Here is a 16,377-nt window from a genome sequence, read left to right on the forward strand (position 1 = left end):
AAAGAACTACCCTATGACCTGCATAACACAAAAATGATTTTCCTATACTTGAAAGAATGTAACTAAACAGCATATGGTTGAACGAATAGATGAGAAACTCCTGTCTTGTCTTCTGTTGTTACTCAGCTGTGCCTTAGGCTATTGATACGCCTGAACAAGCCTTCTAAATACAAGTACCCATCTTGAAATTTAAGAAACTAGTTTTACTGGCTAGCTGCAGAGGCCCAAACACTTTACAGACATGGGGAGCAGAATCACTTTCGAACGTGCCTAAATATTAAAGACAGTAACAGGAACCAGCAAACACCTAGATGCAACTGTCCTCTGGAAATACATCATTTGAATAATAAAGCGTATTTTAAAAATACCTGCTCAAAACTAGTCTTAGAAAACCAACTTTCAGAATCTCAGTGAAATATGTATCATCACGCAGGGCACCGCAGAACTGTTTAATTACATACAAAGGACTAGTTTATGCACAAAGCATATATTTATAATACACATGATTGTACAATAAACATTAACAGTAAGGTTTTTTTTTTTCACATGCGTACATGATTCATGCATCACCTCAACTAAAAGAATTCTATGTGAATTTTGTTGGGTGACTGATTCTATCATGCTGTTCATAATCATCTTAAAGTGACTAATTCAAGAGCATTCCAGATTACATTTAAAGTAAGCACCATGGTAGTAATGCAGTCCATTATCACAAAAAGTGTTGTGACTTTCAGTGATTGACTTCAACTTAGATCCAAAGCTATCAAAGCATGTAGATACTTTTGTGCACTTTCACTTAACCCCAAGCATGTCTGTAAAAATGCTTTATTGCATCCTAATAGAAACAAAGTCTATTAACATCAGTTACAGGCACTTGGGATTGTTGTTCTTTGCTTTTTACCTAAAATTAGCACAATGGTTCTTTCATTTAAGATGCTCTAATGCCCAACTTTTATTCCCATTTCAACAGTCAAACTAGTGCAATAGCCTATTAAAGTCCCTGATTACTGTAATTCTAAAAATCCCAATCTGACCTGCCTCTGGTGATTGTTCATTACTAGATTTTAATTAGAAAACCAGAGGAAAAATTCTATAAAGTTGCAAGGTGAACAAAAACCTGAGTGCCTGCTTTCACATACAGTATTTTAAATGCCAATGAAAACTACAAAAACAGTCCTGAGACAGAGGAATCCCTAACTGAGCATATCCAGCTAATGCTTCTGTGAAAAAAGTCTTAAACTTAACCCTAAATCCATATCACACATCTGTGATATTTACAGAAAAGCTGGTGCAGCTCTAATAGTTCCCTTGTCCCTTTAAACAGTGAAGTACATCTCTTTGGTGAGCATTGAGACAATGCAGGGGATTTGTTTCTTGGCGTCAAAGCCGGGCTGGTTGGAGGTCGACTCAAAGTCGAGTGCCACTTTATGGTTGACCCTGGTCATGATCTGCATGAGCTCTAGCTCTTTGCCATACTTTGACATCATTTCACAAAGGGACTGAATGAACCAAGAGCCAGTCATGGTGTTTCTCCAGGAGTAATAACCTGACAGGAAAGAAACCCCATTAGGAAAAATACTCAAATTATCTGTATTAGGATTATATTAGTATATACTGATATGTGCTTTGGTTTGGTTTCTGTGTGTCTGTACCTGGTGCAGTAGAGTATGCATACAGGAAGTCTGCTTCCACAGGAATCCTCATAGAATTATCGGAGCTGTCAGTCTCCACACCAGGATCCAATTCTGTACCTCTACAAGCCTAAATACACATAGCCAGCACAAATATCAAGAGTGAAAACGATAACTCCAAGCCAGCTCATTACAAACATCAACCCAGAAAAAAACCTCACACTCATATTCATATTCATGCACACATGAGAGAAATTCTGGATGTACCTGAATGAAGAAAAGTTTAGGTTTTCCCACTAGTGATGGGCAGCGGTCTCCTCTGAACAGGCTTGTTAAGGACTTGAGCTCCACAGAAGTATCAGTACCGTAAAACACTCCCTCATCTCCATGACTGAGCATCACACACACTAATGAAGCAGAGTGGCTGTGGTCGTCACGGGCCGCTGTGACAGAATAACAAACAGTGTGAATACTTATAATTACTCTTGTTAGAAAAACACAGAGTATAATTATCAATTACCATAACATCTGGGTACAAGCAACTGACGTCTATGGGCCTATTTTATAAATACTTAATGGCCTGATCTCAACAACAGGCAATTTTGGGATTTTAAGATTTATCTATTGATATTAAGGCAAAGAGTTAAGAGACAGAATATAAGACTTTTGAATACACCATACCTGCTGTTAAAACCTGCTTAATCTGTGCAACTGTCTGATCATTGTAGACTTTCACATTGTATCCGAGCTTCCGAAACACATTCATTACGTTTCCTGCATCTACATCAGTGCCATTGCGTTGGTTCATGCCTGAAAGAAGTGAAGAACATGCAACTACATATAACTATGACAAAAAAAAAAATCACATAAAAAGGTTTGTGTGACAAATACTGCTACAGAGTTTAGTTTAGCTTTCTCACAGCAGCAGAATATGGTTGTAAATACCATATTTTGACAACCATACGGTTACGTTCACACACAGCATGGTTATTCGATAACACCGCATTCGATAACCAAACCCACACCTGTAAATTTTCAGGACTCACAAGCGCATTTTCGAACACACGCGCTGTGTGAACAGGACTGGACAACTAATTATCTGCCACGTCATACAGTGCGAGAGAGCTGTTCTGCCGCACAAACGCATCTACCGTGTGTGCATGCTTTAATTTGTGGTTTCGGTAACTTTCAGTGACGGAGAAATGAACTGTCTGTCATCTAAAAGTTTTATATCCAGTCTCCACCAGAGCCGCTCCCATCAGTTTTGTGTTCTGTGCGCGGCTCAAATGCTCCGCTTTCCACTAATATTTAAAAGCGGCTGTCAGTTAATGATGCTTTCATGGATGAAGTCACAGCTCGAGTGGACTCTTGTGTCAGATGGTGATATGGTCTGTTGCTATGGTTACTCGTAAGGAATACGGGCTTGACTCCTGTTGCACGTTCATACAGACAGTATTGGAAAAGCGACTGTAAGCTGCTGTGTGAACAGGACATTTCGAGACTCACACCTGTAAGTAAATACAGTTTTCAATCCCAAAAACTGACAGTGTGAACGTGGCCATACAGAACTGTACAGATTATACAGAGTTTAACTCCAATTAAACACCTCAACAAGCTAATCAAGGTCTTACTAGGCATACTGAATACTTCCAGATGTGTGCTGAGGCAAGTTGGAGCTAAACTTTGTAGGTCAGTGGCCCTCCAGGCCAAGATTGGACACCCCGATACAGTGCTGCTCGAAAGTTTGTGAACTCTTTAAAATTTTCTACATTTCTGCATAAATATAACCCAAAACATCATCAGATTTTCACACAAGTCCTCAAAGTTGACAAAGAGAATCCAATCAAACAAAGGAGACAAAAATATGTACTTTGTCATTTATTTGACCCCCTTTTGCAGCAATAATTGCAGGTAAATGTTTCTTGTAACTGCTGATCAGTCCTGCACAACAGCTTGTTGGAATTTTAGCCCATTCCTCAGTACAGAACTGCTTCAACTTTGTGATTTTGGTGGGTTTCCTTCTATGAACTTGCTTCAGGTCCTTCCACGACATTTCAATTGGATTAAGGTCCGGACTTTTACTTTTTTGCCGTTCCACAACATTAATTTTGCTCTTCTTTAACCATTCAGAATGACTTGTGGGGTCATTGTCTTGCTGCATGACTCACTTTGTCTGAGATATAGTTATCAGACAGATGTCCTGATATTTTCCTTTAGAATTAGCCCCTTTCACACAGTAATACCAATAAATTGCCATTAAATTACCAGATTGACCTTACCAGTAAATACAAAAATGTGCTGTTCACACAGGCAATGATGTTCTATCTTTTTACCGGTCAAGCACTATTCACACCTTGTTTCAAACTACCAGTAAATTCAGTGAAATTTTGCATTTCAGTGGCTCTGGATTGGCCCAGAGTAGGCATCTTATGTCAGCACGTTCTGCGTTCACACAGAGGGGATTACCAACCTCTCATACTGATATATGGCCGGAATGAATTTACCGGTATTTCTGAAAATGTTCTGTTTACACATGGTTTCTTAGCAGGACTTTACTGGTAATTTAAAGTCTGTATGTGTAAAAGGGGCTATCGTTCCATCAATGATGGCAAGCCATCCCGACCCAGATGCAGCAAAACAGACCTAAACCATGTTTAACAGACGGGATAAGGTTCTTTTGCTTAAATGCACTGTTGTTCCCTGTTCTTTTAAATAAAACAGGCCACCCACTGACACAACGGACACCTGTCATCTCACTGATTAAAAACACCTCTGAACAGATGGACTCTAACTTCACCTTCAAACTAATTGCTAATTCACAAGATTCACATACTTTTGCCACTCACAGATATGTAATATTAGATCACTGTCCTGAATAAATAAATGACAAAGTATATATTTTCATCTCATTTGTTTGATTGGGTTCTCTTTGCCAACTTTCAGGACTTGCATGAGAATATGATGATCTTTTTGGTTATATTTATGCAGCAATATCGAAAATACTGAAGGATTTACAAACTGTCAAGCAGCACTATGTACACTACCAGTCAAAAGTTTTTGAACAGTAAGATTTTTAATGTTTTTTAAAGAAGTGTCTTCTGCTCAGCACGCCTGGATTTATTTGATCGAAAGTAAAGCAAAAACAGTAAAATTTTAAAATATTTTTACTATCTGAAATAACTGTTGTCTATTTGAATACATTTTTTAAATATAATTTATTTCTGTGATTTCAAAGCTGAATTTTTAGCATCATTACTCCAGTCACATGATCCTTCAGAAATCATTCTAACATTCCAGTTTGCTTATTTGTGGATCAAATAAATGCACTTGGTGAGACATTTTTAACCTGGCCTGTACTTTCTTTTCCCCCACTAACACAAATATTGCATTGTCTAAAGCCTACTGACTTTGCTCACTCAGGGTATACCAAAAATGTTTTGATAATTTTTGGACTGCTTATGAATTTAAAAAACTGCTTATAAATTTCTCATACCATATTATTAACAAATATTGGATTCAATCCTCAAGATTTAACACTGGTCATTTAACAATTATAAGTAACAATCAAAATAATGATCAACCTCATCTGTGTCTGCAAATTTTTAATACTGGTACATTACTGCTAAAATGTCTATTAAAAATATTTGGCAAATAAAAAAACTTATTAGCTCACTGTTCTGTTCATAAGGTAAATGCATCTAAACAATCATCTGAGTTTGATGAGTATTCGAACAGACAGCTTTCACAAAAACAACACCTTCAACAGCACAAAACAAGTGTTACCTGTCCTGCGATCAAAGTTCTTGTTGTTGATGATAATGCAGTGGCCAATGCTGGGGTAGTTCAGGCTGTATCTGAAGGTATGTGCCTGAGACTTAGCATCAACCTGCATGGGCTGTGATCCTGATGCTCCATCCTTACCAGCACTGGACAAATAGATCACATGAAAGAATATTACACTGTATTAATATAAGAGGTTAAAGACATAGTGCAGTCAAAAATTAAAATTCTGCCATTAATCACGTACCCTAATGGCACCTAGGGTGACGTGGAGGAGAAGAACTGTCATTATTTTGGGGGGTTTCCTGCGCACAAAAAGTATTCTCGCAGCTTCATAAAATTCCGGTTGAATCACTGATGTCACATGGACTATTTTGTCAATGTTCTTGGTACTTTTCTGGGCCTTGAATGTGGTACTAGGACCCTTCCCTGGTGAAAAAAATCAGCATATGCTGGTAGGTATGTTTTGATGCTGGAATGCTGGTTAGGTAGGTTTTGATGCTGGTTTAAGCTGGTTCTTTGCTGGTTTTTGCTGGTCAAGGACCAGCATGAACCAGCTAAGGACCAGCATAAACCAGCAAAGGACCAGCTTAACCCAAGAATCAAAACCTACCTAACCAGCATCCCAGCATCAAAATATACCTACCAGCATATGCTGTTTTTTTTTTTTACCAGGGTTGCTGTCAATGGAGGGTTAGAAAGGTCTCTTATTTCATCAGAAATACCTTAATTTGTGTTCCAAAGATGAACAAAGGTCTTAGGGGTTTGGAACGACACAAGGGTGAGTAATTAATGACGGATTTTTCATTTTTGAGTAAACTATCCCTTTAACCGACATACCAATATGTGTGGGCCTGTTCTTTCTTTCCATTTGCATTCTATTTATTTAGAATTGTAATGTTTATGGAAATTCATTAACTAATAATAATAATAAAAGTTTATATATTTAAATAACATGGTAACAAAAAAAGCAAGCGTTAGTGAAATCAATACTGTTATTGAACTGTCAATCACTTCTAAAAGCTGCATAGCAACAGTCGTCAAGATCATCTTACTCTGTTGTTTCCTTGGGTCGCGCGTCCACGCAGTCTCCGTTCATCTCCAAACGTTAAATAGTCACTCTTAACGAGAAAAAAAAGGTTCTTCTTCTCCAGAAGAAGCTACTGGAGGTGTAACTGGAGATGTGTAAGGCGTTATAACGGACTCTCTGTAGAATAATCACCGCACCCGCATGTCGGGTGGATTTTCTTTGTTATTTGTTGACTCGCACGACCAGCCAATGAGAAGCTGCAAGAGAGAGGAAACATACATACACAAGTGGAAACGTCACAACCACCCTTTAACAGCTGCGCTAAAAAGCAGAAATAAGACTTGGTTGTAGTGTACTTGTATGTGTTACTATAAATAGTTAATAAACGCAAAATGCAGCGTCTACAGTTGTAAGTGAAACCAAGCAAAAACAGCTGTAGATGATTCACATAATGGCTGTGTGTCAAAACTCCGTGAGCTGTCTTTCTAGACAGCGTGTTCCAAATATTCGAGTTGACAAAGCGCCCAACAACGCTAGTTGTGGACTATGGAGGTTTTGAGACACAGCCCATATAACCAAGGTCAAGTTCCGCGTGTCCTGCAAATGCAGGATGAACATAATAACACATTTGAGCACTCTGAATGTCTATTAAATAAACTACTCGTTGCAGCGTGTCTATTTAATATTTGTAAAAATATTATAAGTATGCATCCGCATGTATGGCGTTTCTTTGTCTGCTTTTGAGTGTTCCAACGGACAACAAGTGAAGATTGACAAAACACAACAACTAAAGCCTAAATGTCTGAAAACAATAAAGTAGACGCTTACCAAAAACTTTCAAATGTCCTGATATAGGGAGCTTGTAATGCAGGCTACAGGATTCCGACGACAAAGCGGTTACTCAGCATCCAGGAAGTGTGCTTGAGGCTACACCTCTATTACTATAGGATTGTTACCATTACACTACCTCGAAGTACGCTACAATATCGCCCTCTGCTGGATAGATATCTTCTTTACATAAACATTCTGCCACATGACCAGAAGCTTAGTAAGAGGTAAGAGCCGGCTTAGTTACCCACATTTAGGCCTTGTTAGTTATGTGTCAGTTATGCGCATTGTCTTCTGTCTTCCGGTTTGTATTTTCACAGCGTGAAGGTAAGGTCGTACGAATTTATGAACGGACTGCTTGTATTAAAATCTTCCTGTTTTACTGACATTTGTTAGGACATCTGCTTTGAACATTACAATGCACATGATAACTTTTTTGTTAACTCTACAATAAGTAAATCCACGTCACCAGCTAATTACTCTTCAATAGCGACGCTACAGAGCTACTGCAAAAACAAGTTCAAAGACAAAACTAGATAAGAAAGTTTGTCAAGACAAACTTTAAGTTGGCTTGAGAAAGCCGGACCAGAAAGTTTGAAAAGTTTAAAAAGTTTGAAAAGTTTGAAAAGTTTGAAAAGTTTGAAAAGTTTGAAAAGTTAAGAAGTTTCAAAAGTTTAAATAGTTTAAGAAGTTTTAAGTTTGGATGGTTTTCAGTCTGAAATATTTAGAAGTTTTAAAGTTTGAATGTAGTCTGTCAGATAGATAGATAGATAGATAGATAGATAGATAGATAGATAGATAGATGATTCTAACATTATTACCAAGTTACTAGCATGTTGCTAGTCTGTTTCTAGCATGATTAGCAAGTTGTTAGCATGTTTTTAGCATGATTAGCAAAGTTGCTAACATGTTTCTAACATGATTAGCATGTCGCTAGCATGTTTCTAGCATGATTAGCAAAGTTGCTAACATGTTTCTAACATGATTAGCATGTTGTTAGCATGTTTCTAGCATGATTAGCATGTCGCTAGCATGTTTCTAGCATGATTAGCATGTCGCTAGCATGTTTCTAGCATGACTAGCATGTCGCTAGCATGTTTCTAGCATGATTAGCAAAGTTGCTAGCATGTTTCTAACATGATTAGCATGTCGCTAGCATGTTTCTAGCATGACTAGCATGTCGCTAGCATGTTTCTAGCATGATTAGCATGTTGCTAGCATGTTTCTAGGATGATTAGCATGTCGCTAGCATGTTTCTAGCATGATTAGCAAAGTTGCTAGCATGTTTCTAGCATGACTAGCATGTCGTTAGCATGTTTCTAGCATGATTAGCATGTTGCTAGCATGTTTCTAGCATGACTAGCATGTCGCTAGCATGTTTCTAGGATGATTAGCATGTCACTAGCATGTTTCTAGCATGATTAGCAAAGTTGCTAGCATGTTGCTAGCATGACTAGCATGTCGTTAGCATGTTTCTAGCATGATTAGCAAAGTTGCTAGCATGTTGCTAGCATGACTAGCATGTCGTTAGCATGTTTCTAGCATGATTAGCATTTCGCTAGCATGTTTCTAGCATGATTAGCATTTCGCTAGCATGTTTCTAGCATGATTAGCAAGTTTTTTAGCATGTTTCTAGCGTGATTAGCAAAGTTGCTAGCACGTTTCTAACGTGATAGTAAGGGTTAGATGATAGATAGATAGATAGATAGATAGATAGATAGATAGATAGATAGATAGATAGGGTTAGATGATAGATAGATAGATAGATAGATAGATAGATAGATAGTTAGTAAGGGTTAGAGATAGATAGATAGATAGATAGATAGATAGATAGATAGATAGTAAGGGTTAGATGATAGATAGATAGATAGATAGATAGATAGATAGATAGTAAGGGTTAGATGATAGATAGATAGATAGATAGTATTAGATGATAGATAGATAGATAGATAGATAGATAGATAGATAGATAGATAGATAGATAGGGTTAGATGATAGATAGATAGATAGATAGATAGGGTTAGATGATAGATAGATAGATAGATAGATATAGATAGATAGATAGATAGATAGATAGATGAGTTTGAATGAGTTTAAATGGATTAGAAATACAGTACATAGAAGGGAAGTTTGATTGAGGCTCAAAGGATTCTGGGGATTTTGACAGTTGAAATTTGAAAAGTGCTGGCTCATTTGAACATTCCGTCAATGTAATGTTGATAATTTTAGTCTCAGAAGAATAATAATAACTGGAAGTTTAAATAGCATATCAGTAGGTTGGCTTTCTCAAGCCAACTTAATTATAAAGATAGCTGCACACGTGTCTCTCTAATACATAAGACATAACTGTTTCAATAATATTTATATAACACCAAAGTTAATTTACATATATTGTTTTACACTTTATTTCTTTTTTTATATATATACATATACACAAGGTTTTGTTCCCTTGTTCATTTGATGGTTTTCTTAGGCATCCTGGGGTCCTTTTCCCACGTTTTTTTTTTTTTTTTTTTTTTTTTTTTTTTGCAAAGGCAGGTAAATCACATCTGCATTGTTGAAGGAACAGGCATAATGTAATGCACAGGCAAGTTTAATAAGAGTTCCTTAGACAAAGTCTATCTAAAATTTTAAAAATTAGACACTTTCATACCAAGCAACATAACTATTTGTTCATTTAAACAGCATTTAATGTCTAAAACCTTGTATAAGTTGTATGTGTTTATTTATTTAGCCACTTAGAAAAATAAGCCATTAGAAGCCTTGAAAAGAAGTTTGACCTTTTTAAAGGAGAAGTCCATGAGTACATTATTTGTAAATTGTTGTTTTGAAAGTGGACTTCTCCTTTAAGTGACTTTCTCCTAGTTACATCATTGTGCCAGTAGGTGACGGCTATTGACTGTCTTTACACATGAATCACTTGAATCACTCAACCGATTCGTTCAAAAAATGATTTATTCAGGACCAAAACAAGTTTAAACAAGTGACTCTCTTCATGAATAGTCATTGAATCATTTAGGAAGAATGCATTTTATGCTATTGTATGTTGTTCGGTGTTGCATGCTATTTTGTGTAGGCACAGCAAATATTAATGTTATTTTAATATATTTTGAAATGCAATTCCTGTGATGGCAAAGCTGAATTTTCAGTAGCCATTACTTCTTCAGTGTCACATGATCCTTCAGAAATCACTCTAAAATGCTGATTTGGTGTTTTTGGTTATAATTTGGTTATTATTGGTGCTCAATTATTAATAATTGTTCTTATTATTATGTATGTTGTAGACCGTTCTTGCTGCTTAGTATTTTTGTTTAACTTGTGATAGTTATTTTTTTTTAAAGAACAGCATTCTGACTGAAGTGTTGCTACTGCTAATGTAAAGTTTTCCTTTTTATTTTAAATCTTACTCCAAACCTTTGAATGGTAGAATGGTAGAATGTTTTTAATGTATTTTGATCAGGTAAATGCAGCCTCGGTGTGTACAAACAACTGTAATATAACTTTCATGTCATAATGGAGCTCTTAAAATCCATAGAAAATGAACTAAACTGTGAATAAGGGTCCCTAAAGATGATTGTACTACACTGTAAAAAACAAAAAACACAATTTGTTGAGTCAGCTTAAAATAAATTGTTACCCTGCTGCCTTAAAATTTTAAGTTGAATCAACTCAAATATCTAAGTGGTTACTTAGCATAACTTAACATTTCAAGTTAAATAAACTTTTTTGGAGTTGACTGAACTTAAAATTTAAGGCAGCCAGGTAACAAATTATTTTAATTTGACTGAACAAATTGTTTTTAACAGTGTACAATATCGCCCTCTGTTGGATAGAAGGCTTCTAACACAAACATTCTGCCACATGAACAGAAGCCTATGAGGTAATAGCCAGCTTAGTTACCCACTCAGGCCTTTATGTGCTAAACAACCATGCTTCTTTTTGTTTTTATTTTAAACATACTAATATGTGGTTCAGGAAACATGTGTATACTCTCATAATCGTCACTGTATATTTATAAAATGTGTTAGAAAACACTGCATCTTTTTGGTTTCATTCTAGAAATATTACAAATATTAATATGTGGTTTTGGCTTGACTGTATCCATATTTATAATACTGAAACAGGTTAGAGTTTACTATTTTGGCATAAAATATTTTTACAAAACCAAAAGTAATTCACGTGCATTTTATTGTTTTACATTTCATTTGTTCACATAAACAAGGTGTTGTTCCCTTGTGCATTTGATGGTTTTCTTAAGCATCCTGGGGTCCTTTTCCCACATGTTGTTTCTTTTGCAAAGGCAGGTAAATCACATCTGCATTGTCCTGTTGAAGGAACAGACATAATGTAATGCACAGGCAGGTTTAATAAGAGTTCCTTAGACAAACTCTAAAAACATACAAAAATATATATATATATATATTTTTTTATACATCTAAAAAGTAGAAATGAGAGATAGAAGTGACTTACAGAAGCTTCAGTACTCCATGGGCATGGCCTCTTTAGGGTGCGCCGGGAACTTGGAGAGGTTCTGGGGTTTTCTCTCATAGATTTTTTGTGCGTAGGAACCACATCTAGATTGTCCTGCTTAAAGAACAGACATGTAATGCATGGGCTGGTGTAATGAGAGATAAAATCCAAAGACAGATTTCTTCTACCGAAAAATAATACACAGGATTAAAATAGAGATGTTATATATATATATTTTTTAATGAATCTGCAAAGTAAAAATGAAAGATAGGAAGGACTTACTGAATCTCCAATGCCCCATGGCCATGGCCTCTTTAGGGTGCACTGGAAACTTGGAGAAGTTCTGGGGTCTTCTCTCATACATTTTTTGTGCGGAGGTGGCTTAACCACATCTAGATTGTCCTGCTGAAAGAACAGACATGTAATGCATGGGCTGGTGTACTGAGAGATACAATCCAAAGACAGATTTCTTCTACCGAAAAATAATACAAAGGATTAAAATAGAGATGATATATACTTTTTTTGAATGAATCTGCAAAGTAAAAATGAAAGATAGGAAGGACTTACTGAATTTCCAGTGTTCCATGACCATGGCCTCTTTAGGATGCGCCAGTAACTTGTAGAGGTTCTGGGGTCTTCTCTCATACATTTTTTGTGCGGTGGTGGCTGAACCACATTTAGATTGTCCAGCTGAAAGAACAGACATGTAATGCATGGGCTGGTGTAATGAGAGATAAAATCTAAAGACCGATTTCCTCCACCCGAAAAATAATACAAAGGATTAAAATAGAGATGATATATATATTTTTTGAACGAATCTGCAAAGTAAAAATTAAAGATAGGAAGGACTTACCGAATCTCCAGTGCTCCATGGCCATAGCCTCTTCCGAGTGAACTTGGTTGCTCCCTGTAGAGGCACATAGAGTCCAGGTGATCCCTTGAGGGACTTGGCAGGGATAGCTGCTTCCTTTGAGGATGCAGTTGCCACAGGTGCTCCCTCTTGGGATGAGGCACACACCAGTGCTTTCTCTGGGGACCTGGCAGGGACAGGTACTTCCTCAGAGGAAGTAACAGGCACTGGTGCTTCCTCTTGGGATGAGGAGGACACAGGTGCTTCCCCAGGAGATGAGGCAGGCGCTGGTTCTCCTTTCAAAGTCTTGGCAGACGGTGGTGGTCCCTTTGGGGGCCTTAGGGGCAAGGGAGTCAAGAAGACATCCCTTTTTAGGAAAAGTCTGATATTTTCAGGGACTTTCAGTTTTCCCCTAAGCCGGTGTCTGGCAGGCACATGTGCTGCCTGTGGGGACCCATCTGCCATGAGTGCTTCCTCAAGAGACGAGGTGTGCCCAGGTGCTTCCTCTTGGGACGAGGAGGCCACTGGTGCTTTTTTAAGGGACGAGATGGGCACTAGTGCTTCCACAGGGGGAGAGGCAGACACTGCCACTTCCTCTTGGGCTGAGGCAGGCACAGGAGCTTCCACACTGGACATGGCATGCACAGTTGCTTCCTCTTCGGACCTGGTGGGAACAGGTGCTTCCCCAGGGGATGAGGCAGGCACTGGTTCTCCTTTCGGAGTCTTGGCAGGCGGTGGCGGTCCCTTTGGGGGCTGGTGCCTGCAGGGAGCCGTCTCCCAGCAGTGCTTCCTCAGGGGAGGAGACAGGCACAGGTACTTCCTCTTGGCCCAAGGTGGGCACTAGTGCTGCACCAGGGAATGAACCTGGCATAGGTACTTCTTCTTGGTATGAAGTGCGCACAGGTCCTTCCTCGTGAGCCAAGGTATGCACAGGTGTTTCCTCTGGGGAACTGGTGGAAACAAGTGCTTCCCCAGGGGAAAAGGTGGACATTGGTGCCTCTACTGCAGTCTTGGCAGGCCTTGATGGTCCCTTTGGTGGCCTTAGGGGCAATGGTGTCAAGGTGACATCCCTTGTTAGATGAAGTCTCATATTTTCCGGGATTGTCACTTTTGTCCTCAGTGGGTGCCTGGCTGGCACAGGTGCTCCCTGTGGGGACCCGTCTGGCACGGGTACTTCCTCAGGGGACCTGGCAGGCACAGGCTCTCCCTGTTGGTACTTAGGAGAAACAGGTGCTTCTTGTGAGGCCTCCACTATTCCCCACCACTGGCCTGAAGTGAGGTCCGCACATTTACTGTTAATAGCTGATGAGCGCAAAAGATCTTCCACCTCCATTACTGCCCACCACCGCCCTGCGAGGAGGGCTGTGATGAGCTCATCATGCTCATCAGTTGAGCTGAAACGCATGGTTGACATGCTCAGCATGGTGGATAAGTGTCTTTGGTGGTGGTAAGACAGGTTATCCAAAAAAGGTGTATAACTGTGAAAAGCTGTTCGTTTGCAACAATTAACTGTCTGTGAAATACTGTGAAAGAAAGAGAAGAACTCCGTAAGCCCAAAGAATGGATTTTTTAGTGTTTTAAAATTAACATTATAATTTTTTTTTTTTTTTGAAATATATAGGCCATAGTGTCAATCCATCAGGGGATCAAAAGCGACTGAGAGCTTCCTCCAAAATGTATTTACAATGAGCATGACAAGAAGACTGATGAAGTTAACTCACTTGTTGTATAAAGTTGATTCATTGTAATCAATTTGCTTATTAATGCATTAATGCAGTCCTGTAGCTCAAACAGTAAATGGCGCTAACAATGCCAATGTCCTGGATTTGATTTAATTCAGTGTCACTTTGGATAAAAATTGTCTGACAAATCCATAAATATAAAATATAATGCGCATAACTTTGATGCATCTAATGTAAAAATGCATTACATTTTTAAATACATTTAATTTGTTCTTATTCGTTTGTTTACTGTCATACTTATATTTTTAAATATACAAAAGTAACGTTAAGACTAACGGCATTACAACATTTGCAAGTTCTGTTGTGAACGGAGAAATTAAAACAGGTTGATAATTATCAAGACTATTTAAAGATAACGAAGAATATAATTTTGTGTACGGGAGCATAATTAGCAGCAATGTAAAAAGTCATTCTCAACAATTATTGATTTATATAACAGCCTTCCTCAAAATTCTTAGCGGACAGCCACAAATTTGTTCAAATAGACACATTAGACAAGAACAAGAACAAGAGAGACAAGAACATCAAATTGCTTAAATAGATTTTAAAAAATATTGATTATAAAAACATAACCCAAACCCTAAGTGAAGAGCATACTCACAATCACTCGCCGATTGACTCCCAACAAAATCCAATCTCCTGTGCAGTCAAATTAAGACTCACCGAACGTTCCAAATTAATATGCGCCATAGTGACTTATAGAACTGCATCTTTTAAATTGTACCGCGATGACACATGGCCATTAAATGTGTGCCCTGGCCTGTTTCATACGATTAAACATGTAGATACATTACAAATATAGATCATGTATAAATATGCTTTTCTTTGATGATCATACCTCTCCGTTGTTTAATTTTGTACACTCTGTTGGGTCATTTTATTGGGTTATTATTATTTTTTAATACTTTTACCCATGTGCTAGGTAGTTTTTCTGTAACTAAGTTGCTGGGTCTATTTTTTTTTATCCAAGGGGTTGAGCCTGTTTCCGACGAAATAACCCAGCTGTTGCGTTACAGCCAATGGGCGTTTTTTGTGTCTTCTACTGGAGAGAGCGGTTCAGCGGCACAGTGCACTTCTTCAGCGTAATAAAGGTTTGTATACATTTTATTTCGTTTATGAAGTTTTTACTGTGCTGTAAATGATTTTACACGCTTTATTATTTTATCTGATGTTAAAATATGTTCTTAGTACTGCTTGTTTATGGGCAGGTTAAGGAGTCAGGCACTGCATCTTTCAGCTACAGTGAAACGCGAGGCCGCGGTCTGAGGCTCGTAGTTCCCCGGTGAACAGCAGCCCATCACCGGTTCAGATTTCGGCGACAAACCGGCACGAGAATTAGCACTATTTAATCGAAAAGCGATTACAGAGACTGGTTGAACACATGTAAATTAAAATTCAACTTTTAAATTTTCAATTTTTATTTCTAAACTGATTGTTAAACGAGTTTAATGGTATGTAATATTGTAAACTATGCTGTATTCACCCAGATAAATTAAACTTTTTTTGTCCATGGGTGTTCTTGCTTAACAATAAATGTTCATTTCTTGATATTGCTGTTGCCTCTATAATTCTGTGCATGAGCAATATATCAATATAATAATTTGTAAACAATAGCTGAATAAAACAACCCAGCATGTTGGGTAAAAACATGTAACCCAATCAGCTGGGTCAAAATAATCCAGCATGTGTTCTGTCCAATTTTTACCCAGTGCTGGATTGCCAAAACCCCCAAGTTGGGTTGTTTTTAACCCAGCATTTTTTAGAGTGTACTTAAGTTTATAATAAACCAACGTTTTATCAATAAACATTTGCATCTCAACATTTACATAAGGATCATAGTGGCATAAGCTACTGTTATTATTAAGCACAACAATCTCAACCAAAGGTAGTGAAGTATTTTATTTTAATTTTGCCTTTTCCCTTCTTAATGAATTTTCAGCATCAGTAATGGTGCTGAGAGGTATAAATGAAATTTTAAAATATATTATACATAAGTATGTTTTTAAAAAAAAAAAATGCAATTATTGTTTTTAATGTATTTTGATC

General features: G+C 37.7%; 1 protein-coding gene and 1 long non-coding RNA gene across 2 annotated transcripts; one reads left to right on the forward strand and one right to left on the reverse strand.

Moving 5' to 3' along the window:
- Positions 1-430: 430 nt before the first annotated feature.
- casp3a (caspase 3, apoptosis-related cysteine peptidase a) lies at positions 431-7,409 on the reverse strand. The gene is made up of 7 exons (XM_051108637.1): positions 7,270-7,409; positions 6,467-6,698; positions 5,415-5,557; positions 2,313-2,441; positions 1,899-2,074; positions 1,653-1,761; positions 431-1,546 (listed from the first exon to the last, which is right to left on the reverse strand). Exons 2-7 carry the CDS (start codon positions 6,508-6,510, stop codon positions 1,317-1,319), a joined length of 831 nt encoding a protein of 276 aa, XP_050964594.1. The 5' UTR covers positions 6,511-6,698; positions 7,270-7,409; the 3' UTR covers positions 431-1,316.
- An 82-nt stretch (positions 7,410-7,491) lies between these two features.
- Positions 7,492-15,787, forward strand: LOC127164620 (uncharacterized). Its single transcript, XR_007827684.1, has 3 exons — positions 7,492-7,596; positions 15,302-15,422; positions 15,540-15,787. It is a non-coding gene; the product is annotated as an uncharacterized LOC127164620 (long non-coding RNA).
- Positions 15,788-16,377: the final 590 nt, after the last annotated feature.

This window comes from Labeo rohita, chromosome 1 (genome assembly GCF_022985175.1).
Source record: "Labeo rohita strain BAU-BD-2019 chromosome 1, IGBB_LRoh.1.0, whole genome shotgun sequence".
Classification (NCBI taxonomy): domain Eukaryota; kingdom Metazoa; phylum Chordata; class Actinopteri; order Cypriniformes; family Cyprinidae; genus Labeo; species Labeo rohita.

Coding starts and splice junctions, on each gene's coding strand:
- casp3a (XM_051108637.1), bottom strand. CDS start 6,510: ATGAACGGAGACTGCGTGGACGCGCGACCCAAGGAAACAACAGA. Junction 2,075..2,312: donor TAAGCAGGTTTTAACAGCAG/GTATGGTGTATT, acceptor ATTCTGTCACAG/CGGCCCGTGACGACCACAGC. Junction 1,762..1,898: donor CTAAACTTTTCTTCATTCAG/GTACATCCAGAA, acceptor ATGTGTATTTAG/GCTTGTAGAGGTACAGAATT.